This window comes from Strigops habroptila, chromosome 9 (assembly GCF_004027225.2).
Source record: "Strigops habroptila isolate Jane chromosome 9, bStrHab1.2.pri, whole genome shotgun sequence".
Lineage (NCBI taxonomy): Eukaryota > Metazoa > Chordata > Aves > Psittaciformes > Psittacidae > Strigops > Strigops habroptila.
Genome location: NC_044285.2, coordinates 36,566,316 through 36,591,466, shown reverse-complemented (window position 1 = coordinate 36,591,466; position 25,151 = coordinate 36,566,316). Strand labels below are relative to the sequence as shown.

Sequence of the window (25,151 nt, the reverse complement as noted above, 5' to 3'; positions counted from 1 at the left end):
CCTGCAGCCAAGTTTCCATCAATGGCTCTCTAAGCACTACAAGTCCCTCAATTCACCACAGTGGGTATCCAGCCAGGAGTACAAAGCATGCAGATCCAAAAGTGGCACTTGCCTGAAGCAATAAACAAACCATTTCCCAAACTACCTTGCTGGTTAGCTGCTAGGCTGGCTCAGCTCTGCTCCATGGACTCCTTTCACCTGCCCCAGGAGGTGCAGACACAAGCCCAGGTCACAACTTCATCCTTGTTTCTCAAGCCACCTGCAAATACTCTTCCTGACATGCAGGTGTATGAAATTCGCTGGCAAATTTGTTTGAATCTGCATCCAAATAATTTATGTGACCCAGTCCAGCCTAGTAAGAGATTTAGAAAATGGAAAAAGCATTAAATGAAAAATGTAGTTTTCCCCATGAGCACCTTTGCTTTTCAAATTAATTAAAGATCACAGCTACATTTTATATTAATTTATTAGAAAAAAGATACACAGTTTAATGTGCAAATATATACAACAAACATTACAATGAAACATGAGGAAGGCGAGCCCCTTCCCTCTATCAACGACTTACCCCTTCGTAACAGAGATGACTGTTTAATGCTTCCCCACAGATTTACAAATACAAAAAACGTATAATGCTTCGTTTGCACATGACAAAAGTTTCTTTTTATTTGAACAAAAAATATTCTGGCTTTGACACGGCAAAAGTCTGCTATTTTGGTGGCTTTTTTTGTTTGTTTGTTTTCTATTTAAAAACCTGAGCAAGATTTGCGGAACAGGGGAACAAAGGGAAGGCATTGCCCTGTGCCTCATTCTCATCACAGCATCTGATGGTCTTCATATTCCTAAACCACTGACCATTCAAGTGAATGCAACTCCGAAGTGTACGTCTATAACGCAATTAGTGGCACGGAAGGGAGCGAGCGCTACCATTGGCAAAAGTGAGCTGGGTGACAACACCTAGCTCGAGTTCAATGGCATTTGAGATTCCTCAAGGAAAGTATTCCTATCTGCCAGTAAGGAATTTCTTGCTGCCTCCTGCAAGAAAGGAATTATAAATGGAAAATGCAGTTTAGACCAAAAAGCAAATGAGTCTTGGATCCTCCTATGCCTTGCTCAAATGTGTGATGGCTGAAAGACTGCAGAATAAGGCCATATTAAACCCAAACTGAGTAAAGACCCTGGAATGTGTGTAACTCCCAGTAAGCACTGAGATCCTTCTCACTCAGGAAGTAAGTTCAGACCAGATTGATTTCTTTATGATTTAGGATGTATCTCAAGCAGGTGCTTGATGCAGGCTGTTTCTGTATTCAGTGGCCACAAACAATGCCAGTAAGAGATCCATCTCGCTCCTGCTCTCCTGCCTCCCGTGCTGGGGTGCTGGCACACCGGCTCACTCACCAGCCGTGGGATAATTCAGCTGATCACCCTGACAGTAACCACAGGACTGAAACCCTTCTGCTTGGGTGTTTCCCCATCATCCTGCAACCGAGCATCATCTGGTAACTCCACAGAGCCAATTTCCAATTAAGCAAAAGCTTTTCTGCTCATTTAGCACTCCTCTCCGTTTCAAACGAGAAACCCCAGCACTGCTGGACAAGGCACTACAAGGCCTGAGCTGGGCAATGCCAGTCCTCCCCAGGAGACAAGGGTTTCCTCAGGGACCACTGGCCGCCCCATGCTCATTTAGGTGCAGAGCCTGTCTCTGCATCAGCTCTCATGATACTTTTTCAAGAAATACATACAAATAACAATAGAACAGACCCACAGCAAAACGCAGACTCCTCCAGGAGTGTGCCTGTCTGACCCTAGAGCCAAAATGTACATTTTTGGACTACATTTTAAGATACGATGCTGTCAAAAGCTGACTCAATTTTCAGGTGCTGTCACAGGTTTTCTTTCCTCTTTGGCCAAGAGTTCAGTATTTAAGAACAGACTTAACTAAGCAGTGACTCCTTTTTGCTCTGTAACATCCCTCCTCTCCCACCTGCAGGATCCAGGGATGCTGCAGTGGTTGGCAGCCCATAGGCATGTCAGGGCCTGCTGTGGCTGCATTCACACCAAAATCCTTCATGATGGGGTGGCCACCAAGCAGATTTGGCCTCTGCCACTCTCCCACCATCCTCCTCCTCTTTAGAGTATTGTGGAATTTGACTGAAACAAAAAAAGAAAAGCCTTGGGGGAGCACTGATCTGCTTTCAAAACCTTTTTTTGGGTATTTATTTTTAATTGCTCCTGTTTTGTGTCTTGTGCTTACACAAGAATGCAAGGCACAGATCCTGGAGCAGCAGGTAAAATAGACCTTAAATGAAAAAACTGAATAACCCCCAAACCTAGCTTTTAGTTTAGAAGTGAAAGTTAGGAACCAGTGAGCAGCATTTGATCAAGATAAGAGTGCACTGGGGGCAAGCAGGGGAGGTGCGGAAGTTGAACAGAGGCCATTCTGGTCCAAGGACAGACCCTGCCAAGCTATATGTTTATGTCCTTTTAAGGGAAACAAAATACCAAAAGAGCTCTTTCTTTCCTAAGCTTCTGAACAATCCCTTAGCCAGGTTTTCTGAAGTTTAAATATTTTTACAATAAACTAGAATAACAAGCTAGTCAGTTGTCTCCAGTAACTTGGTGTTTTTCCACTTCACAAGATTTTGTGACAGCATGATAAGAAACTCTCCAGTCAAACATGAGCTGATTTGCATGTTATTGCAACCCGCATCAGAGGCTGCAGTCCCATCACTTGGCAATTTGGGATCTGTGGTAGCATAGTGTAATTTTACCTGTCCTTTCTGGGTGTTTTTTGTCCCCTACATCTTAGCTGGTCTTTTAACTCTTTCAGCACTGCAGCATGCACCAGAAGCTTTCAGCAACATGGATTACTAGTACACCTTGAAAGAAAGGCAACTCTTTGGAGCAGAAAGGCAAACACCTCTGTCACCGTGGCCCTTCCTTGCTTCCCCTCTAGCAGCTCTGCAGAGGCGCAGCTCTCGGCTGCCCCTCCCCAAACCCACTTCCCCTGTAGCAGTACCACACCCAGGGCACGGTTGCTCAGAGCTCTCCTAAAGCAGTTTTAAAACAAAACAACTGGGTTTTCACAACCTAAATTTTGCACCAGACAGACAAGATTGATACGGAGAAGTCTGAACTCTTCTCAAAACTTATATGAACATTAACTTTCATTTTAGAGCTTTGGCGGGGGGGGGAGGGGGAGAGGAACAGAGTAGAAAGAAACAGCAGGTCAGCTATCTGCAGTATAAACCACATTTATCCAAGCAGCTCTAGTCCAGGACACTTTATGTCCACAGGCCTGGGTGCCCAGTTTGCCCCAGAGTCAATAAAGGCGCCTATGAACCTCATTGTTCTCACAGGGTAAGCTAATAAGAGCCTGGTCACCAGGATCCCCAGCTTTGTGTTTGCGCTAAAGCAGCAGCGAGACTTGCAAGCACTTCAGCTCTCTTGAGGTAGGAGAAAAACGGTGTTTCTGTCAGCGACGCTGCCTCTCCCAGCAGGACGTGCGACTCAGACGTGTCTCTCAGCCTCCCAGAGTGCCCCCAGGGCTGAAGCAGAATGGGTGCAAGGAGGACAGCAAGTAGGAGCCTTGAAATGCCAGTGGTTTCTGTGATGACATTTCTACGACCTCTGTTTGGTAAATCAGCATTTTTGGGATGTCAGGTTACAGTAACACATGTGGCAGCAACAGGCACGTCAAGGGAGGCCAGTGACTTGGCACTGTCAAAGAGGAAATCTTGCACAAGGTCGTAGCTGTCTGTGGGTACTGACAGGATCAGACCTCTTATGGCTAGTGGGACTTACCTACATGAGCAAAGCCTGCACAATCAAATCCAGTGTGGGCCACCCAGCGGTACTGCGTACTTCCATGGTTCAGGTGGCTGTGTGTCACCTTAAGACGAAGACTGCAGCCAAGCTTTTAAGTTAAATATGTTATAAACTATACACATATGTGATCCTGAGATAGTGCCTGTAACAAGTCCCAAGGTAGATAAGCTTCCTGAATCCAGAGGTCCTCATGCTGCGTAAGCGCATTGTTTTATGTTGGCAGGCCCGCTGGCCTCTCTTGGAGCACGCTGCACTTCCTCATTCTCTTTTTTTTGGGGGGGGTTGGGTCTAGTGAAACAATCAGTTTGAGGACTGCTACCAGCAATTCCAATGGCATTTCTTCTGCAGTTCAGATGAAAGCATTCTTGATCCTTTGCCAGTTTTCCCAAGACTTGCAGAAACAGGCTCACAGCTTCCCTTTCTATTTTTCGGCCAACCAAGAGCTGTGTGCCTGCAGCCTCCTGCTAGAGGAGCAGCTGTGCTGTGCTGTGCTGAAGATGCTCCTCAAGATGGGGGAGAAAACACCAGTAGGGATCAGACAGAAAGGCAACAAGTATGAGCCACAACAGAGAGAAGCTTAACATGATCGCTGTCGTCCAGAGGGTCAAAGACCATGCGTTCCAGTCTCATCAGTACATAGTCCTGTTTTGAGATTCTGACAGCATCAGCTCAGAGTCAGACCCTTTAAACCCAGGGGAAAAATATTTTCCAAAATTCTCTTTGCTTAAGCACTATATATTCAAAAAGTTCTTTTTATTGTTTCAGTATTTTAGCCCTTAGTTGATTAGTCACCAATACCTGTCAGATGCCCGCTGCCATAAAAGCACTCTGAGCACCTGCAGTATTTGTAGGAATATCAAAAAATAGCTTTAGCAACTAGGAATTATGCAACAGAGGGAGAAGGCGGGACTAACTAGATTAATGCAACATGTAGTGGATTTGTTAACATTAAGTGTATGACTCGTTGCAGAATCATGCCAGAAAATGGTACCATGTAGGTTACTGGTAAGGGCAGTAAAAAGGGTAATGCATTACTTAATCATCGGTGAACCACTCATTCAACATACTATTTCCAGCTGAAATCAAAGGTTTACATTAAAAATGCCATTCCTCTACAGACTGTAGCATCTCACAACTCTCTCTGCCTTTGAACTCTACTGTTATAGCTGCTTCATTAACATTGTGGTTCCAGTGCAAAAAAAAACCCCTCCAGATCCCAGATCATCTTCCTTTAGACTTTCGATTGCCTTTCATCTGTCCATTCCTGCTTAGTGTTCTGTAAAGCTTGAGTCTTCTGTTCATCTACCTGGACATAGTCCACTCTCTGCTCCTCAGAGAGAAAAGGTTTCTGTGGGAGAGAGTTAAAAACCAGCGTATTAATTTTAGGGTTGAAAAGAGATGCTAGTGAAACTTGGCTTGGTTTTCTGTTTTCCCTTTCCCTTGTTCCTTGATTGCTTCACTTCACCTTGAAGCTCACAGTGACATCAGCTGACAAAAGCATTGCTTTGCAGCCCGCTTTGGCTATAATTATCCATCTGTCACCCTGTCACTCAGCCCAGCACAGCGAGCAAGGGAAACATGCTGTTCTGGCTATTTGCATGCAGACAATCATTCCCTTCTCATCTGAGTGATCCTGCTGCAGGGATAACCTAACTGCATTTTAACTACAGGGGAGGTTAAATAAGGAACCTTAGCAGTCTTGAGTCTTTTGCATCTAGGAGTTTTAGCTGATTGGGAAACTGATGTAAAATGGCCCAAACCAACCACAGCTCATCAGTTTGCAGTGGTACCTACCCACCTCCTGGGCAGGTTATAAGCTCTTTGGAAGAAGAAATGTATTTTCTCAGCATGGCTAAGGAAATTGAAATGCTTTTGGTGATGCAAGAATAAAGATGCACATTTTGCCACGTTACAAGAGATGGTACAGTTTTACCTTGTGAACTTATCATGGGCTGTAAACTTGTTACTGCAGAGAGATTTGGGGGAAAACTAGTAGGAAAGGGTTTGTGGAGACTTGATGAAATGAAAGAGCATGCCGAGATCCTGCAAGCACCAACAGGCTTGTCCCCAAGCCCTCATGGCTGCACATCCCAGCGCAGCCTCGTGCCCTCCGCTGAGCTCGTGTTAATGACCCCATGAGTCACGCTAAGGACACCTTGTCATCACCCTAATAGTGCTTTTATTATATTAATCTTGAGCCTGCCACAAATGCAGTCAGCTGGAAACAGGACTGACCTCATCATGGCACCTAGGGCACCTAACACAGTGTGACTCTCGGTCTTGTTTTCCTCCCAGCAGACAAAAAGACAGGAGGCTATGGGGTTTTTCAGATGTCTCATACCTTCTGTACAGGGGATGGGGAAGCAGAATTAAAATCCAATGCTAAGTAATCAAGGTTAGATTTCCTTGTCCATGGAAAAGCACCACTGTATGGAGATGTTGCCTGTCTGTGATCCTGTCGGGAAAGAAGAGAAACACTTAATGCTCTTAAAACATGATCCTAAAAGGAAGCAGGACCACACTGTGAGGTGGGAGACTCATCTGGCAGAACATGAGTGAAGGGGATCAGCACCCATGTAATTTTCTATGCCAAGGGTGCCGTTTGGTGACTAACCACAGGGTAACATTGATTAGTTGCAGGGCGGCATAAAGAAACGGTGAAAGCCTTTTTCTCCTGGGAATTACGGCAAAACAAGCAAACTGGGCTGAATTTCATACAATGTCACCAGGAAGGACTTGTGCCCAGCTTCTCAGCCTAAGGCCTTGGAAGGCTGAGATTTGCAGGGGTGCCTTCTAATTGTCATTGTTCTATGAATTTGAAGAAATGGTGATAATTCTGTTTGAATCTAGCAACTGAAAGTTAATCTCAGGAAAATCACAGATGACTACAAATGTATGGATGGTTTTATTTGACTAGAAAAATCAAATGGGGAGTAGTCACAATTGGAACTGCTCTCCTGAGCAGACCTGGCTTTAGTAGAGGTGTGGTTAAAATTTGATACTATGGTTCATGGAGATTGTGGTCAGTTTTGTAATATGTTTCTATAGCCTGTTGGGCTTTGGCTATGGAGCCAAATCTGTAGACACTGGCTCAGATCAAGGGATTTGTGATCTATTTCCACCTAAAATTCAAAGGAAACTGAGATTCTGGTCTTTTTGCAAGATATGGCTAAAGAATGAATGAAGAAAAGGAAGCCACAAAGCCAGATGTTCTTCTTTCATGGGATGGGAAGTGGGGTTAGTGCCACCAGCCAAAGCAGAAGCAATAAGAGACTTTAATGGGAGTTCTGTTTCTGCACAATATTTGGTGTGTTCCTTTAGGAAGTGCACTAACGGCTTTCTGTCATTTCCTAGGAGACTTTGCGGGGCACACTTTTAAAAGGTGAAAAGATTTAATTTTCCTTTGCCTTAATGAGTTCTCATGTAAATATGGCTGATCCCTGTGATCTCTTGGAACTGCTCAGCAACATTCGTGGGCGAACAGCTGAGTTCTGCAGAGCAGAAGAAGGGCTTCCCTCATCTCTCCGTAAATTGGTCTCACTGTCTTTGCTTTAAAACCATTTCATCATTTTTTTTTAAAAACAGAAGGCAAAGGACGAACCTCCTCAACATTTTTTCTTAGAAAACAAACTTCTGCATTCTCCATCAATGTGACAGAGCAGAATAAAGCAAAGGATGGCTGTGTGAAAATGAAGATTACCATATGAATGTAACTTTCTTCCTCTTCTCCGGAAACTGAATTGGCAAATATTCTTGCTGAATTAATACCGTCTCTTTCTGGTGAGATAAAGCTCATTCGATTGCTATGAAGAAAAACACAGGAGAGGTTAAGGAAGCATCTTACAGATGCTCTGAAATGAAGCCAGAGCCTGACACAGTCCATATGGTGAATAAACTCACACTAACGCTGCAGCCTTTAGGAGAGGATGTCCAAAACCACTCCTTAGTTCTAGAAAAATTGTGCTATGTTGCTATGAGTGTGTTGATTTTTTTTCCCTGGGACTTATGAAAGTTTGTCATCTCTGATATGGCAGAAAGCATAAAACATTTGAGCAATTCAACAAGGGGCACAGAGACAGATGTCATTCATCCAGATAATATATGCCGGTGGGGCAGTTACTTGTGCGGGTATCCACATTTTGGAGACTGATGTGAATTAATCAGCTACTGGAGGTGCATGCAGAGGAACTTGTCTGGCTTTGGACACAGTGTAAACACATGCTGCCTGTGCTATGGAGAGGGCTGCAACTCAGCCCTTGTACCAGGAAATCTCTCCCACTAACATAACTGTCAGAGGTATATCGTGAGTAAATTATTGCAGGCTAGCACAATGGGGTTAGTTGTTAGGAAATTAGATGGCCACTTTGTGCAGCATGAACAGTATAATTCCTTTTGCTTTATTAGTTCCGGGCATACTTCTTTTTTTAGTTTTGTTAATGTAAAACATGCAAACTCCCTCTGAGCTCGTTATCCTTCAGGACTCTGCACTGTGTCAGCACTAATTAACCACAGTGCTCTGGCAGGGATGCTTGGGAGGCAGGCTACTGGGTTTCCCTAACAGGCAGCACACAGCACTGAAGGGCTTTACCAGCTTTGGAATGTACAGCTGAGAGAGGGGTCTGCAATGAGAAAATGTCCATCTCGTGTCCCTTTTGCCCTTCAAGTGACTACCTGAGGCAGGGCAGTGGAAATGCCCCATGTGGCACTTTTGCTAGGAAGACCCCACATTTCCCAGGCTGCCTGGGGTACGCAGGGAAGGCTGATGGGAATTCCTGGCTTTTACACTCATCTGGCTCTCTGCGTTTCCCTATAGTGCCAAGATCCCCCCAGCCAGCAGGCTGCAGTCCCCACCTGCTCACGAGCTCCCTGAAGACTGCCCTTGGCACCCAACAGTATCATACTACCTGGACTTTGGGACCAAAAGCATTTGTTTTACCCCACAACTCATTTCCAGTAACAAAAGGCCACACCAACAGGTGAAGTCTGAATTGCTGTGTGGCAGCACAGAAGTCAACATCCAGGCTACAAGTCATGCAGATCTTATCTAATTTGGTTCTCCTTTGCTGTATTAATTCTCAGAAACAAAAATAGCTCTATCACTTTGAGAAGGAATAATTAAGGCATGTGAAGCTTTTACCCGTTGCAGCAGCCACACCAAAGTGCAGGCCAGCTCCAGTCTTTTTGAAAAGAACCTTCAAAACAGACTGAACATCACTGCATGATGCTGAACGCACTGGAGCTTCCCATTGTGAAAGGGAGCCTTGATTTTTACAGACAGCAAAAGCCTGGGGGATGCTGGAAGGAGCCCTGGGGAATTTTTGTTTGTGGACTTTGCCAGGAAACTGTTTCTTGTGGGATGTGATAAGTTATTTTTAACTACATTCCACAATGTTAATGCTTAAAAGATTGGAACAGCAGGTTTCTTGTTGACTTACTAAGGCACAGTCCACATCCTGGTCACAGCAGCATGCTCCCGGATTGTGGAGAGGTTCCTCAAGTCCAGAGGAGGTGGCCGTGCTGCAAGTAGATATACAAAAGGAACTACATTTCCAATAGCAGAGCTAATGAAAAGTACCGACTGTTCAGAAAAACGCAGTTTTATGTTAACAGCAAGAACCTAACAGATTATTTCACAGAACATAATAGGTATAACCAAGACGAGAAATCAGTAACAAATGGCCATTTCAATCAGTGCTGGAAAGCAAAGTCCCTCATTTACCCTAAAATAACACAATAAATACAATGGGCATAAGGGGAGCAAGTGCCCCACCAGGTCCATGTGCTTGCCTCAAATCTGCTCTGCATGTGCTGCCTTCAAGAGGAGCGGCCAGTTCAGCCTACAGGTAAAAACAAGTTTTGTGCTCTCTTCTAGACAGAAACATGCTACACATGGAGGATTATTCTTCTCATCAGCCAATGTACATTCCCAAAACCCTCTAAGAAATGACCTGAGCTTTGCTTCGTGGCAATGGTCTAAATTTCTGTTTCCACAGTAGCATTTCCTGAATCAATTTGAGTAGCTCTATGGCTCTGCAGCCCAAAGAGGTTTAATGTAGGCTAGGTTTAAACAATTTCTCCACTGCAAAGCTGAATTTTGTCCCCAGTATATCCTCTGGAAGTGCAACCCAGATTCTGGAGATGCCATGAAAAGCAGAAGTGGAAAATTACCATCAGTAAAAGAATCTGCAGGAAATTCCTAATTAAACCAAGACAGCTGCGCCTGCCCAATAGAGTTTTAACCAACAGCCCACACATCAAGTTTGAATATTTCAGTGTTTGGATGTTCTGTTCCTGGAAGGTCAGGGAGCTAGTGAGACAGCAGTACGTGTACTTCAGAGCTGCAGGGTTTAATGTGCTGTCTCTCCAAGGCTATGTCCATTTGCTCATTTGCAGTCAGAGTGGACCTGAAGCCATGCACCATGCTAATGCAGTCAGCTGGTCTTTGACTGCAAACACAGGCATGGACACTCTTCCTATGCTCACAAACAGCCCTGCAGAATCACCCTATGTTACAGTGCTATAAGCCACTTACACAGCAATTCAATCCCTATTCTAGAGTGGGAAGCACTTTAAAATACACCCAGGGCACTATCAAAGGAGGTGATAGTGTCCCTGCTATCAGGCTCCCTGACTGCCAATTGCACTTTAGGTCTAGGCTTACATTTCCTACGAGGCTTGAGGTCTCTGTTCACTGGAGGGGGCTCCAGGTCCGAGGGAAGCTCAGGTAAGGGGCTGGTGAGTTTTTCAGTGCTGACGACAGGGAAGGTAAACGTGGCTGAGCCAGGGCTCATGGGGATGTAGCCATCGGGTGAACAGTCGGAGCCAGGAGCAGAGGGAGAGGTGCTGGGGCGCATGGGCACATAGCTGTCTTCTGTGTTGTCTGAAGCAGTTGAGTAGAGCGGAGAGAACCGGCAGGGCTTCAGAACCAAAGGAGGAAAAGAAAGAGAAACTGGTCAGCAAATGAATAGCTACCTCCCCTGCAAGCTGGCAAGAGATCTGAGCCCCAGGCCAGTCCTGACAGGAGAAGCGCAAGCTGAAATGGCACAAGACAAATGTGTGAGTTCAGGTGCACACTCCAGCTTTGGAAAAGTCCAATTCCTAGCTTCACAAGTCACTGCTGGAAACTACAACCAAACTTATTGGTGACTTAAGTAGGATAAAATCCTCCAGCTTCAGTGAGGCTGCACTTGCCTCTCCCAGCAGTAATTCTGATCTGTAAAATGAAGGAGTCTCCTTCATACAGAAAAACATCTTACTGGTGGAGAACATATGATGAACTAGGTTTTTGCAGATGTGGAAGCTGAGAGAGCAGACACACAGACCCACAAGTTGCTTCTGATAGCTGAGAATAAACACTAGGAATTCATTTGATGTAGGTTAGTGCTGGCTGAATGGTAAGAGTAACTGAGTACAAACCTGTCAAGCTTTCAAAGGAGACAAAAATATGTTGCCTACCACCAGAGCTTACATACAAGCAGCAAAAAAACAAGTCCCACACAGGAGACAGTATCTAGCACTGGGCAGAAGACTGGCTATGTGACGTGTCATGGTGCTACATATAACCGTGGCTGTCAAAGGCAGAGTCAGGAAGCTTGGTCTGACAAGAGTCCTGAATCACAGGTGCTTTGTGAGCAGAGACTCTTAAAGAAGAGATATTCCTCAGGATCATGAAGTGATCAGCTTCTTCAGACCCTTTTATTTCAACTGATAAGCAGTGTTCTCAGGTGCTCTTTGTCAACAGTTTAATTCTTGAGGCTACTGGTATCCTTTTTCATAATAGACCTGGCTTCATCTGCTTTAAAAACAGCATGCTCAGGGTTTTGGCCTTCCCCTCCCTCTCTTCTCAAAGGCTTCCTGCGGCCACAAAGCAGCAGCACAGAAGTTGCCCAAAGCCAAGTGCTTCTTCCACTGAACACAGGAGAGGAGTGATTGGATATCAGAATGTGAAATGATTCACTTTCTGAGGTTTGTCATGTGCCAGTCTTTTAAATTTACGCAAGCAGAGTACTTACCAAATTTAAGCTAAGCCTCTTATCCCGACTTCTTAAGGAACTGCCTTCCATATCTGCTGCAAGGGAAAAAAAAAGTGATTAAAAATGTGATAAGGCAGTGCAGCATTACAGAGATAATTCTGGAGTAAAGCATATGGCTCTAATATAATCAGAGTTTTATAAAGATTCCATAACTCCTAGTATTTACCCTAAATGAGGAAATCCAATAACACTTAAGACCAGAACTAACTCAGTAATTTCAAGAATGATTATGTCTATTTTAAGTATGATGAAACCAAGGAACATGCTCATGGACAATACAGCTCTAACTTATGCTTCCTGGAACACAAGCGGTTGGAGAGAAAGACTGGTGTGGTGTGGAGAGCAAGCAACAAAGCAAACATTTAAACCCAGCTCCTGCTCTAGTCAGATTGGATAAATTCTATGAAAAAGCACTGCAGGGAATATTAATTCATTATTGTTTGGAAAGTTATTTAGGAGCCTTGTATGTAAGGTTCAAGGGAAGCACATGTTGTACAAAGGGTACCTGGGGGAACTTAATGGTAGGAGAGAAATTCTTCTCTTCATCACCCAGAAATGCTGGTGTGGTGCAAGTGGCTCAAGCTGATGGGGATCAAACAGCCAGAGAAAAGGTCACCAGTCAGTGTGTCCCCTTGTGCAGGCTGGCCTTTGTCTTGGTGTAGGTCAGTTTTATGTTTGAAGCAAAAGGCAAAAGCCCTGAAATCCAGGATTCAATGCACAGAAGATCATCAGTGGGAGATGCTTACAACTACCATTCTGTTCAGGAAAAGGATTTTCTGTGCAGAAAATAGCTTTTCTGTGAGAACGCATTAAACTCCGCAACTGTGCTAATCCAGTCCCTGCTCTTATGGTGGAGATGTCAGTACTGCACTGCTTTGTGTTGGTATCAGCATAAAAGGCCACGGCGCTAAAGAAGAACAAAGCAATACTGTTAGTGCAGATATATATTCAGAGACAGTCACTGTCCTGGGTGAGCTACATTTATTATTTTGGCAAAAAGACATTAAGGCACAACACTCCAGCAGATGCCAGGATACAGGTGCCTTACACTTGTACTGCTTGTTCCCCTTCATGGCCCTGCAACCAGCATACACTGCCTTTGCACTGGGTTAATTACATCTGTTCAGCTTTACCAGATTGCCAAGGGCAAAAACTGAAGTAAATAACTGGAGTGGGCTCACTCTGGGAGCTGGTGAAGAACAGCTGCTTTCTCCCTGTTCCTTTTTTCCAAGCTTTCTTGTTAAACACATTTTAATGCAGAGTTTAACCTTTCAAATAGTTTCAGCTGCACTTACGGTAAGAAAAAATAGCAGCACTTATTAATTCATTGCTGCCCCCTGTCAGGCAGAGATAACCTTGCAGCACTGTAGCAGAACATGACATTTGGCCACTTAATCCTCTTAAAAACATTTTGTTGTAAATTGGGTTGGAGGAACGTTAACTGTCTCAGGCGCACTGGTGTTAGAGCAGCACACGTGCAGAAGCAGAGGAGCACCTTTTGGGGAGCAACCAAAAGTAACTGATAATTAAGAATACCAATTCCACTGATGGGTGTTTCTTCAAAAACCTTCCAAGAATTGTTTGCACACTGATAAACAGGCTGGGCAGAGCTCTCCTTGCTTTAGCTTCTGAGCTTTAAGAGCAAGATCAAATGGCTCCAAACATGGGTTCAACGTTCAAACTACAGGAATCTTAAAGACGCTTGTCCTTAAAAACCTACATTTTCTTCTTCATCAAAAATACCACATCACTACAAAATACTTGATGATTTCCAGCCAGGTATTCCAGCTGCCTCCCTCTGTTTTATGTCTCTACAAAATAAAACTTTCTCATACTGTGTATGCTGGTTTTTACACCTTGATGTTCCGGTTTTTGACTTATTTTTGTTTGCCATGATGGTGTTTCAAGAACAAGTCACCTCAGCTCAGAGCAGAACTTGCTTTGCAGCAGAGCCTCAGCCTGCAGCTGGTTTTCAGGCTACCCTGACTGAAGTGCAAGGACAGAGCGGGATTTACTCAAGGACAGAGTCCCTGGTTGAACTGGGATTACATCCCATCCCCAGTGTCTCCCTGGCTTCCTGTTCTTTACTCTAAACTGCATAAAGACATGCTGCTGTTATGGAAAGTATTGGAAGTAGTGGAGCAGCACAGCTACAAAGGCATTTCCCATGTGCAAGCCCACATTTTGACCTGCATAAACAGAGAGTTTGGCATTGCCTGATTTAGTGGCTGGCTTTTACTTTTTGTTTTTCTACTGCTTTCCCTTTTGGAGAGGGAGGGGGCATAGAAAACTATCAAGCCATGAGGCACCCTGAAGAGATCACAGCCAAATTGCTGCCCATGTATACACACTGAGGGGGCTTTTATGGAGCAGGAGCTGAATGTGAGGGACAGGTCTGAACTAATTTGAAACTAGCATTTCAGGTTGCTTTTGGTGGTATGTGATTTCACAGCAGGGACGACAGGAAGGCACAACTGGAGGTGGGCACCCACTCTGTGCTCGAGGGCAGCTCCATCCCTCGCCAGTCCTGCTTCTCTGGCTCTCAGAAATGCACTCACCTTTCCAGTTCCTCACGTTGTCTAAGCTGGACAAGGAGATCCTCCTGGGCACCAGAGCAACCTGAGCCCGGCAGATCCCTGCGTGGCCATTCTGGAGGGCCCCACCACCAACCTCATCCCCTCTCCTGTCCGAGAAGTGGGTTGGCTTGGGCGGCCGCGGCGGGGGGGTGTTGGACAGGACATCCAGCTGGGTTACACCATAGGGCAGCGCGCTTTGGCTCTTGTCAATCTGAAAGGTTGGCGTCAGCGGCGTCCCCAGCAGTGGAGAAGAGGAGGAAATGTCATTGGGTGGCCCGTTAACGTCTATGTTCCTGGACATGGTGCTGGGATTTGCCAGCGGGGCCCCATCCTGGTGCACAGTGCCTGCGCTGGATGGCTGTACAAGGTACAGGGAGGGCTGGGACTGCAAGGAGTCGACAAAAACATCGTCTGATGAGGTTTGCTCCAGAGATCTGTCCGAATTCGACCAGCTGTCACACCTGCACAGAGACAGAGGTCAGGACCTGCGCTTTCCTTTCCTCCTGGTTGCAACTGAGTAAGCATACAGCAAAAATGAAAACAACCCCATAGCTCAGGACTAAAACGGTCCCTTCCCTATGGTTGCGCAAGCTCTCCCTGGGCTGGACTGGGGCACTTTATGGAGCATCTTGGGCAGCAGCTGGCAAACTGGGCATCTGGAGGGAGGCTGTATGTGAGCTTGTCAGCCACCCACCCTGGAAAGGGACAGGACCAACATACAATGCTCGACTGTTAATCTGTGCTATGAAAAGCCCCCTGTAAATTGGATTAGGCTGATAGTCCCCTGTTGTGCTCAGGAGCCTACCCTGAGTGGCAGGGCTCAAGGACCAGTTTGTCCCAGTTTCCCAGGGCATCACTGGGCAGGCAGAGTGTGACAATGGCAGACCCCAGACCTACCTGTTGTGGCTGAGCTTGCCCGACTCGCAGTTGGAGAGGAAGAGGTAGTCGGGGAGGAAGACCGACTCCGACTCGCTGGGGGTCTCCTCCGCAGCAGACGCATCAGCAGCAGCGTGGTCCACTGAGAAGGAGGGGTCGGCGACACGGGAGGCATGGGTAGAGGTGGCTGGTGATGGCTGCGGGGACGAGGTCGTGTGAGACAGGCTCTCCACTGAACCTGCAATGGGAATGGATGGTCCCAGGTGAGGGACAGCTCACCCTGGGCATCGCCAGCTGACAAATCAAGAGGCTGCAGAAGGTGCAGACCCGCCTTGCTCTGTAGTACCCCACTCCTGCAGAGCTGTAGCATCCCTACTGCAGACAGTAATGAAGACAGCCTCTGCTGAGGAAAGTGCTGAGGCACAGCAATCTGTTTTATCAAGTATTTTTTAGGAGCTAACACAAGTATTCATCTCCAACACTTCAAATTAATGGTGACAAGGAAAGGGACTGATTTCTTCCCACTTTCTACATCTCAGTGGACAAAACTGAACTTTGCAGCTCATGGAGTAGCTGGATTTGTTGCACCTCTGAATTTGTCTGCAAACTCCTTATTCCTCTCTAGGTTGGACATGAAAGCCGTGAGAGCTGTGGAGTAGCTGTCATTGCCCAGTTGGCTTGTTGGCTTTGCTGAGAAAAGGGATGCTATTTCTGGAGGCTACAAGGCACAGGGGAGCCTGTGCTCAGTGACAGAGCACCCCAGTCCTCCCAGCACAGAGAGGGCTGGTGGAGGGCAGAGGAGCAGGTTCGGCTGCAGGCAGCAGGGCTGGCCCAGGCTGCACAGAGCAGGCCACTGGCTCAGCCCCGGGTCCACCTCCAGTTACCACAACCACCCTTTGCTGGCGGCACACGGCTGAGGCACTCATGCCCATCTGGCCTGAGCATTGCCCGGCAGCAGAAACAAGCCTTGTTCAAGTGCTCTCCAGCCTCTGTCCCTGCTGGAGAGCTGGGGTCACTGAGCAGAAGGGATGAAGGAATCTTGGGTACTGGGTACAAGTACTGGGTTCTTGCAGTCACTTCTCAACCCTGGGAGGTGCTAGGTATGTGTGCAATCAAGTCAGGAGAGATGGAGGGGACTGCCAAGACTTGGGGGGTTAGACAGCAACATCACTAAGCACAAACGAAACCCTCTAATGACCCAGATTTCCATGCCAGCCACAGTGGGCTTCACCCCGTCATCTTGCTGATCTCAGTGAGAAGAGTAAACCAGCAGATTTTCCTTCGTCCTGCACTACCCCACACCTCATTCCTTTAAAACAGGGAGGGAGCTGCCTCTTTCCTTCCCATCTACCAGTATTGACTCACTGATGCTTCCTCCTGTTAGGTTTCAAGGTCTGGTGCAGTGGTGGACCTCAGGTCGTCAAAACACATAAGCATGTGCTTAAATTGGAGGTGAGGTGCTGGCACAGGTTGCCCAGAGAAGCTGTGGCTGCCCCATCCCTGGCAGTGTTCAAGGCCAGGTTGGACACAGGGGCTTGGAGCAACCTGCTCTAGTGGAAGGTGCCCCTGCCCATGGCAGGGCATTGGAACTGGATGATCTTCAAGGTCGCTTCCAACCCAATTCTTCCAAACCATTCTATGATTCTATTATTTGCTTAATTTTGAGCAGGTGCTTATAGCAGCAGGATTTCAGCAGCGAGCATCTGGAAGGAATAGTTTTTATGGAGTTTCACATTTGCAAAGCAGAGCTGAGAGCTGCAGCCTTCCCATCTGAAAAATAACTTTTCTCTTGTTCATTGTGCTGGCTCAGACAGCAACTCTGCTTTCAAATCTTGGACTCTGGAGCTGTCTTGCAAGCTGAGGATGATCAAATATGCACTGGAGAACTCCATAGGGATCTCAGAGAAGCACGTTCACGTCACCATCTGACCACATATTTAAAAAAAACCAAAGACAACCAGCAACTAAAATCTGCCACAATGCATAAGAAAGAAATTAATGACAGTCTGGATTATTAACACGAGAGAACAAACAGGCCTGAACTCCATCTGGTACTCACAGGGTTTAGCCACGGATTATCCCATCAGGAAAGGCTGCGATCTGCAGACCACATGGCAAGTGTTGTGAGCAGGAGGGAGGGATGGGGACAGCATAGCCCTGCCCTTTTCTAACCTTCGGGGGCTCAGGGACCTGCAGCCAGCTCCTAACAGACCGTCCCTGTCCCTGCCAGCTCTGCTGGTAACTGATGCAGCGCGCGTTAAAGTTGTACGGCGACAGCAGCTGGGTAGAATAAATTATGCATGGCCACTTTCAACAGTGAGAAGGCAGAGAATAGGTTTGGTGCCTGCCCTCCCCTTTGCCAGAGGCACAGTGGGGGGCTTCAGCTGCCAAAATAAGTGCTTCAGTGGGTATTAAAAAATCTCTGCCCTGCATTGATGCCATGGCCATTGCTTGGAGAAGCAGAAGGCTTCTCCCTACTGTTACAGACCCCAGCCCACTCCCCCACAATCATTACGGTGCAGCAGCAGTGCAGGGACACAGTGAAATAGGGGGGTCCTGCTTACAGCAACTGCCCATCAGGCTGCATGGCTATACCAAGGCGGTAGAAATGCCACCCACCCTCCTGGCCAGGGGCCAGAGCCTGAGATTAAAGAGCAGCCTTGAGTCTGTGTAGCTGAAAAAGGGATTTTCTTCTGCTGAGGGTGGAGTATGGAGGGAGTAGCCCCAGTGTTTGTCCTCTAGCATCTCACATGGGCTGTAAGGAGCTGTCACACCTCCCGTGAGCTCCTGCACAAGAGCCAGGCACTGCCATGAGCAATCCTGCCAGGACACTGCCTGCCCCACTTTGTATGGAGGGGGAAATGATGTGAAGGTGCTCAGGAGAAGGCATGCCTGCAAGGAGAGTACAGTCCCTCCAGGTAGCCCCTCAGTGCAGTGGTCCTGCCTTCCCTTGCTCCCAGCAAACTGCCCTGGCTTGGGAGATACTCCCCAGTGTGGCTGCAGCAAGGTCCTGGAGAACCAAACCATCTCCATCCCATGGCAGGGCAAAAGAAAAAAAAAGGGAGAGATGTTTAAGGAGGCAGAGAAATGACCAGAGGAGCTGGCAGAAAAGAAGAAGGTCCTAGCAATGGGCGAGGATGGGTGTGAACAATAGAGCAGCTAGAGCTGAGGCAGAGGTGGAGGAACAGAAATGCTCTAATCCAGCTGCTAAGAGGGACTCAAGGTAGCCTGTCGCTTAGGGTGACCCTGCCAACATCCTGGGCCATGAACTGCGCAGGGAGGGCACCAGCGAGGGGCCTCCCCAGGGATATGAGGCTCCACTGTGGCCCTGAGTGCTGTGGGAGAGAACAGAGCAACAGAGGAGCAATGGAGATCAGCAGGGATCTTCAGCTAAGGGCTGCATCCAGAAGGAGCAAGGCATTTACATGGGATGTAGAGAAATACCTGGAGCCTGTGGAAGAAGTGAAGAGGGAACCCAAGACAAAAGGTCCCTCTTAGCCTGAGGAGCTGCCTGCCAAGGCCTGGCTTTGAGGATCGTTCAGTGAACAGCTACAGCCTTTAGAAGGAGGGCTTCCTAATGAAAAAGGCTAAACAACTTTCACAGCAGTTTCTCCAGTGAAAAGATACTATACTGCATTGTGTCAATCAATCATGGTTTCAGCTTGCGTATGGGATAAAGTGCGCTCGTGATGCCACCTCATTTCATCCCTTCTCCTCCCCAGCTACTTGGCTTATGTGTCGTCTCTATCCTCTGCATGGCCATAGGTCCCATGGGGCTGGGGAACGACTGCTCTTTTGAGAGCCTTCACCAGAGGTGGAAGCAAGATCTGACATAGAAATGATAGGAAAACACGGAGGGAGAGGCCTCTTCCGCCCTCCCCAGCTGCCTCCCCCAAGGTGCCAGCTCCCCCGTCATTTTCAGCACAGCCAGCGCAGTTCCGTGTGGCAGCCGAGTGCTGCAGCACGCTGATTGCTGCTGGCAGGTCCTTCCCGACAGCCGCCCTCCCAGGTGCTTCCTGACATCTGCCTGGCACTCGCATGTCGCCTCTGTCTCAGACGTCCCTCTCCTGTTGACTAGAACAGTGTCCTTTAGCCGCGGTTTAGCTAGCTTTGGTCTGCATCTGGCTGCTTGCATGTCAGCCCCGAGGCCCCTGATGGCAAGGGCCTGGCTGTTGATCCAGCTCCTTTGCTACTGGAACAACGGGACGGTGTTTAAGGCTGAGTCACTGAGCGAACCTGTGGCTGTGATTTCTGTGCAGGTTTTGGCCTCGAAGTCACAGCAGATTTTCCGAGATGCAAGGATTAAGAGTGATTGATTTCATAATGTAATGTTGGCTTTGAGATTTATTTTAATATACAGAATGGCTTATTAAAATTTCCTGCAATTGATGTGTCTTTCTTTTGATGATTCATTTCAGGGACTATTATTTTTTAACACAGTATCATTCGAGTCAAAAAAGCATATGGCATTTAACAGAGCTTTTCTCTTCTTATGTCAATTTTTAAGGGTAATTTGTTTAAACCTACGGGTTCTTGAGGGATTTAGATGCTTCCAAAAAGCTGAAGCAATTAGCAACTGTTTGAAATGTGATGTGCAACCTGTGGAACTGTGCAGATTTAAACTGGAGGATCTGAACATGCCCTGCAGCCTGACCTGAACACAACCCAGGCCTGACCTCAGTAGCGTGGAACCAGGATAAGTAGAAGATCTTATGAGATACTCGCCATTAGAGATACAGTAAGTGCATGTCTGGAAGCTTAGCTTGTGCCATCTGTCATGAGGGCTGTAAGTTCAGGTGCCAGACTTTATACTGAACCAAGGCTCTGCACTGCGATCTTTGCTGGGAGAGAAATACCACTCTGTAATACTCTATTGCCCACGCGTAAGTCTTACAAGCAATGCTGCTTTGTACTAGCATGACAGAACAGACATTTCCCAGTATAAATGCATCCATTCTGGGATAGCCACTGTCTTAGCTCCTCTGCCACAGATCACATCTCCCTATGCACATCCTCGCAGTCTGCATACACCTCTGAGACACAAAAAGTACTTTTCTGTTTTGCATGGACAGACTTACCTTCATTTCAGAGTAATTGGTAAAATTATATACAGAATAGTATTGCATCAGAAGTGGCAATGCAAGAGCAATATCAATGTCGGCGAGGGTGGATCGGTAAGAAGGGGGTTACTGAATATCCCAAATTATATCCAAGCTCCAAACAGCTATTGACTCAAACTCCTCAAAGCTAACAGCTCTAGTTTGCTAGTTGCATTCAGGAGCAGTTTGTACTGACACATAAAAATATGTCAGCATGTTTTCCTGGTGGTTTCTAAAGGGAATGGGAACAGAGCACACATCCCATTTACAACAAGACCACTGCAGTGCGCTTTTGACTCCCACTTCCTCTCAGAATAAACTACTGAAGAGAAGATTAAAGAAGGCCAGGAACTAGGATCGATTAAAACAAAACATCTCACCATAGCCTTTTGTTTCCTTTCAAGCTACAAGGTAATGATATGGCTACATAGCAGTTGCAGACACGGGAGCAGTCTGAGTGCAGCAGCACAGGGACCATGGCACACTGTGATACCCCCAAACATATTACTGCCCTTGGGATCGAGTCCCTCCATCACCACCCTTTTCTGCTCTTGCGCTACCTTCTGACTCACTTCCTAAGAAGCTCTCAAATTGTTGCTGTATCTGCCCCTTGGAAATGTCAAGGGAAAGACAGATTGCTGTTATCTGAGCCCAACTGTCTCATTTGAAAGGTAAGTTAATGATGATACAGGTCCTGACTTTAATTACTGGCTACATCCATCTTGGAGTGGTTAATTCTTGGAAGCTTTCCAAGAAATTCACCCTACTGAGTATATACAGGTGTAGGTCCTGGCAAAACAGGCTGACTTTATGCTTCTCTGGCAGGACTATCTCTTCAGTCTAGACACACACACTTCTAACACTCTCCTATCCTTTGTCTTTCATTTACTTTTATTTCTCATTAATAGCCTAAGACAGCTGAGTATTTTTGTCACTGAGACAGCTCAGTGTTTTTGTCATTGATTTATGTATGTCATATACACCCAAGCCTCTGCACATTCCACATCCAGCAAAGCCTGAGAAAATGTGAGTTTTGCAGGACCCTTTCCTGGAACAGGTGTCTTACATTAACCAAACTAAATAAATATGGGACATGTATCGAAATAAGCGGCCCCAGAAGATAACACTCAGTCAGCTTTTCACATAAACAGTACCTTTTCTTATGAAGGACCTGCTGTTGTTCTAGCAGGAATTGCTCCATCAAAGTGAGACCAAGTGGGCAGCTATTATTTCTACCCAGCAGTAGTGAGATCCCTGATAGCTTTCAAATCAGGGTTTAGCAGCATCTCAGTGCTCTGTGGAGCTATAGGAAACAAAGTCTCACACCACCTGCCCAGCCCAACAAGGTCCCTACTTCCTCTCACCCTGGGTTCTGCTGTGGATGAGCCACTGGTCATCCTCCCAGGCCCCAAGACAAGCATGATCTTACCTGTGCCATCTTCTAGATGTCCAAAGTTACAGATCTGGCTGATGTTGTGCACCCAGATCTGCATCTCCTCCTCAGTTTTGGCTACCAGGTAGAAGGTGCGGTAGGTGGTTCTCACAATGAAGACAAAGTTGTTCTGAAATTCCTTCTTGATGAAATTGGGCCCCGAGTGCTTCAGCACTTCGCACTCGTTGAGGTCGATGATCCTAATGGGCTTTTTGGAGTGGTTGTTCCTGTAGTACTCCAGCACATCTGGGTTCCCGCTCATGCGGCCTCTGCGCAGCACAAACCAGCGCTTCCGCCATGCCTGCAAATGGCACAAACAGGGCGCTTTTAGTGCCAACCACATAATACATCAATCAGCACACACATGCTCATTCTCTTTGAGGCTTTATAGCTGTTTTGATAAGCTGGCCAAAATGCCACTTAGATATGAAGTGCTTGCTATCAGCTTGCATTTGTAATAGGAAAAAAGGCAGAGGGTCGTTCCTTTGGAGGTCATGAGGAGCAAGACTTCTCCCCTCCTCTTGCCCTCAGCCTGCCAGCATGGTGTAATCAAAAACCAATACTTCGTCATCTCATCTATAGAAGAGATTGTAACACATTTTTCTTCGTGAAAACACCTAGGACTGCACCCTGTGTTGCAGTACATACACTAATGACCTGTGCAGCTTCCCTCCTATGGTTTTCAGTGCCAATAAAAAGCTGTCAATGAGCTGCCAGTTACTTAAAGCCCAGAACAAACCTTAAGGGAGTTGTAGTGCTAAAAAGTTAAAGAGAAAACTTCCAAACCTTACAGAAGGACATGATCTATGCAGGCACTACTTCAAGTGACCATCAACTCAAACCAAACCTGGTAAGCATGGAAGATTTTTAGACCCTGTTGACTGAAGATATGGGTCCCATATAGGTTTAGATGAAGTCCTGGCAGGACTAAGATGCAGCATCACTTTACAAAGCTGCATGCAAGTTTCTAGAAAGAAAATAACTTATTTTTCCTTTTTTTCCCCAGCAGCTGTTTTTGTTCATCAGCAGTACAAGCACCTCTGTGTTGATTACAGCTGCCACCAACACACCTACTCCAAGGGCCAGAAGAAATCCATCCCGAGCTCTGCCCCACAGAGAAAAGCTGAAATAAGACATTAGGAGCTTCCCCCTTAACAAAGTCCATACAACCTGTGTTGGATAAAGTCACGCCCAAACCAGCAAGGCTCAGGGGGCTGAAACTAAGGCTGCAGCTGCCCCAGTTCTGATGGCAGCCCACGAAAGGTGCAGGGGCTCCTGTACTGCCCAAGTGCCTGCAATAACTTGGGCAGTATGGCCACTGGCTGCTTTAGTTGCCTTCCCAAGAGTTTAAAGTTCATTAAAGAAACATCTGAACAACCACCACCACAACCTCCCTACCTGAATCTTATTTAAGTGCTCTTTACAAAATGACATGTCACAACGATGTAAATCAGGGTGATGGCTTGTGTTTGAGTTAAAAATCGTGCTCATTTTCAAAGAGCAGATCTGTCTGTCAGTTTAAAGACAGCCAACCATTTGGTTTTAAGGCAAAATAACCGAGTTCAGGATGTTTTTGCTAAGCTGTAAGTATCCTTGCTGGCACAGTTTAGGATCAATATAGGCACCAGGGATTTTGCTGACACTGAGTTCCTATGGGCAAGGTTATAGTTTAAATGATCAACAAAAAATAGCAACAGTCATTTGTCAAGAAAAAGTTGGGGGTTTTTTGTTTCCTACTCAAAAGAGACTTTCTTCAGTGCAGCTTTCCACAGTCTGTCATCCAAAAATTTATCTAGAAGTCAGTCTGTTCAGCCTGACAGCACCTTAATCTAGCTTGAAAGCAAAAAAATGTCTTCAAAATCGATACACAGGGAGCAGAGAATGAAATATCATAGAGGGAGCTCTTGCAAGGCTGACCAAGCACATACCCCCTGTGTAAAGGAGGGGTTTTCAGAGAGGGGAGACACATCAGGAATAAACAGGAAGCAGAGGTAAGGTGCAAAGTGTATTGCACAAAGAAAATGAAGCCTTGCCCTCATGACCTCTTGAGGTTTGAAAGTGATTTGGTCTCTGTTGAAAGTAGCTAGAGATAACAGATCGCCGAGGTCTCTGACAAGGCTTATGTTGTGAGAGCCAGGGAAAAAGAAAAAAGAACACCCTCCACCCCCAAAGGAAATAGAAACAAAGGAAAAATGTTTAAGGGAGGAAACACTTTCCTGACGAGCAAGCTTCAACAGTGGAACACAGCCCAGCAGGTATCTCATATATATAGTCTTAGAGTCCACGTCTCTGCCCCCTGCAATCCAAGTGCCACACAGTAAGTGCTTAACACACACCCCACAGACACACAAGGACAGAACGTCCCCTAACACACTCCCACCCCTAAACAACAACAGAGAAACTCTACAGGAGGTGTAAGCCAAATAAGACCTGCTCCTTCGCCCAGGCTGGTGAGGAGAGAGGCAGGCTGCCAGAGCAGAGAGGGAAACGAGCTATGAAATCTCTCCCAAGACTGCAAGACCAAGTCCTTCCTACCCCCAGGACTGGCTGCTCTTAATGGAAATTGGATGGAAATCACCTGCATATGAGCAAGCCGAGGATGGAGGGGATGAGAGCAGTTGGGGACACCCTGTCTAGGTGACACCCATGCAGCTCTGGGGAGCTGGGAGCTGAGCCCATGGGTTGGGGTCAGCTCAGGTCTACCTGCCAGCGGCTGTACAACACCCTGAGGCAGGATGGCCCCAGTACCTGTCCCCATTTCCTTAGCATTTTAATCTTCATGAGTGTAAAGGGTTCTGTAGTTTCAGTGCAACCCAGGCAGCCGGTAAGAGGAGAGAGAAAACTGCAGCTCTGCTTTGTGGAAAAGCTCATGGTCCCTCTTTTCAGAGGGTAAGGCTGGCTTTGGTGTGGTGTGAGCGGCTGTGGCTCTGCTGGTTTTGGGTTTGTGCTAGCCAAGAAGCTGCCTGGTGACCTGTTTCCCTGCAGATACACAATTTGATCAGGCTTATCAGCTGGCTGGCACTGTGAGGCTGGAGATGGAGAGGTGCCCGGTCAGCGCGGCTCATGATGGGAGAGGAGAGCAGCCGAGGCTGTGAGAGAAAACACTGGCTATCATGGCTGGGCAGCCGTGACAACTGGGCTGAGCGGAAGGAATGCCAGATAGCTGCCCAGATCTGCAGTGCCCTTGGGAAGGGTGGGCCTCCCTGCTCCATCTCCTGCACTGCCACCCTCGCAGCCTTCCCCAGGCTTGTGGTGTGTCCCGTGCAGCCAGCCAGCTCCGTCCTGCTGCTAACAGAGTGCTTTTTAGTCC

The 25,151-nt window shown here is 46.8% G+C and overlaps 1 protein-coding gene across 3 annotated transcripts in view; it reads right to left on the bottom strand.

The window, feature by feature from the left end:
* Positions 1–448: 448 nt before the first annotated feature.
* GAB3 (GRB2 associated binding protein 3) overlaps positions 449–25,151 on the bottom strand; it is a 66,405-nt gene continuing 41,702 nt past the window's right edge. Inside the window, exons 2-10 of one of the 3 annotated variants that reach the window (XM_030496815.1) lie at positions 21,839–22,142; positions 15,332–15,548; positions 14,417–14,895; positions 11,838–11,893; positions 10,487–10,742; positions 9,261–9,342; positions 7,526–7,628; positions 6,167–6,280; positions 449–5,173 (exon numbers count right to left, since the gene is read on the bottom strand). In XM_030496815.1, the coding sequence (XP_030352675.1) occupies positions 5,057–5,173; positions 6,167–6,280; positions 7,526–7,628; positions 9,261–9,342; positions 10,487–10,742; positions 11,838–11,893; positions 14,417–14,895; positions 15,332–15,548; positions 21,839–22,142 (1,728 nt within the window). In that variant the 3' untranslated portion in view covers positions 449–5,056. Of the gene's footprint in view, positions 5,174–6,166; positions 6,281–7,525; positions 7,629–9,260; positions 9,343–10,486; positions 10,743–11,837; positions 11,894–14,416; positions 14,896–15,331; positions 15,549–21,838; positions 22,143–25,151 lie in introns of those variants that run through there. The other 2 variants (XM_030496816.1, XM_030496817.1) reach the window with 2 other exon arrangements.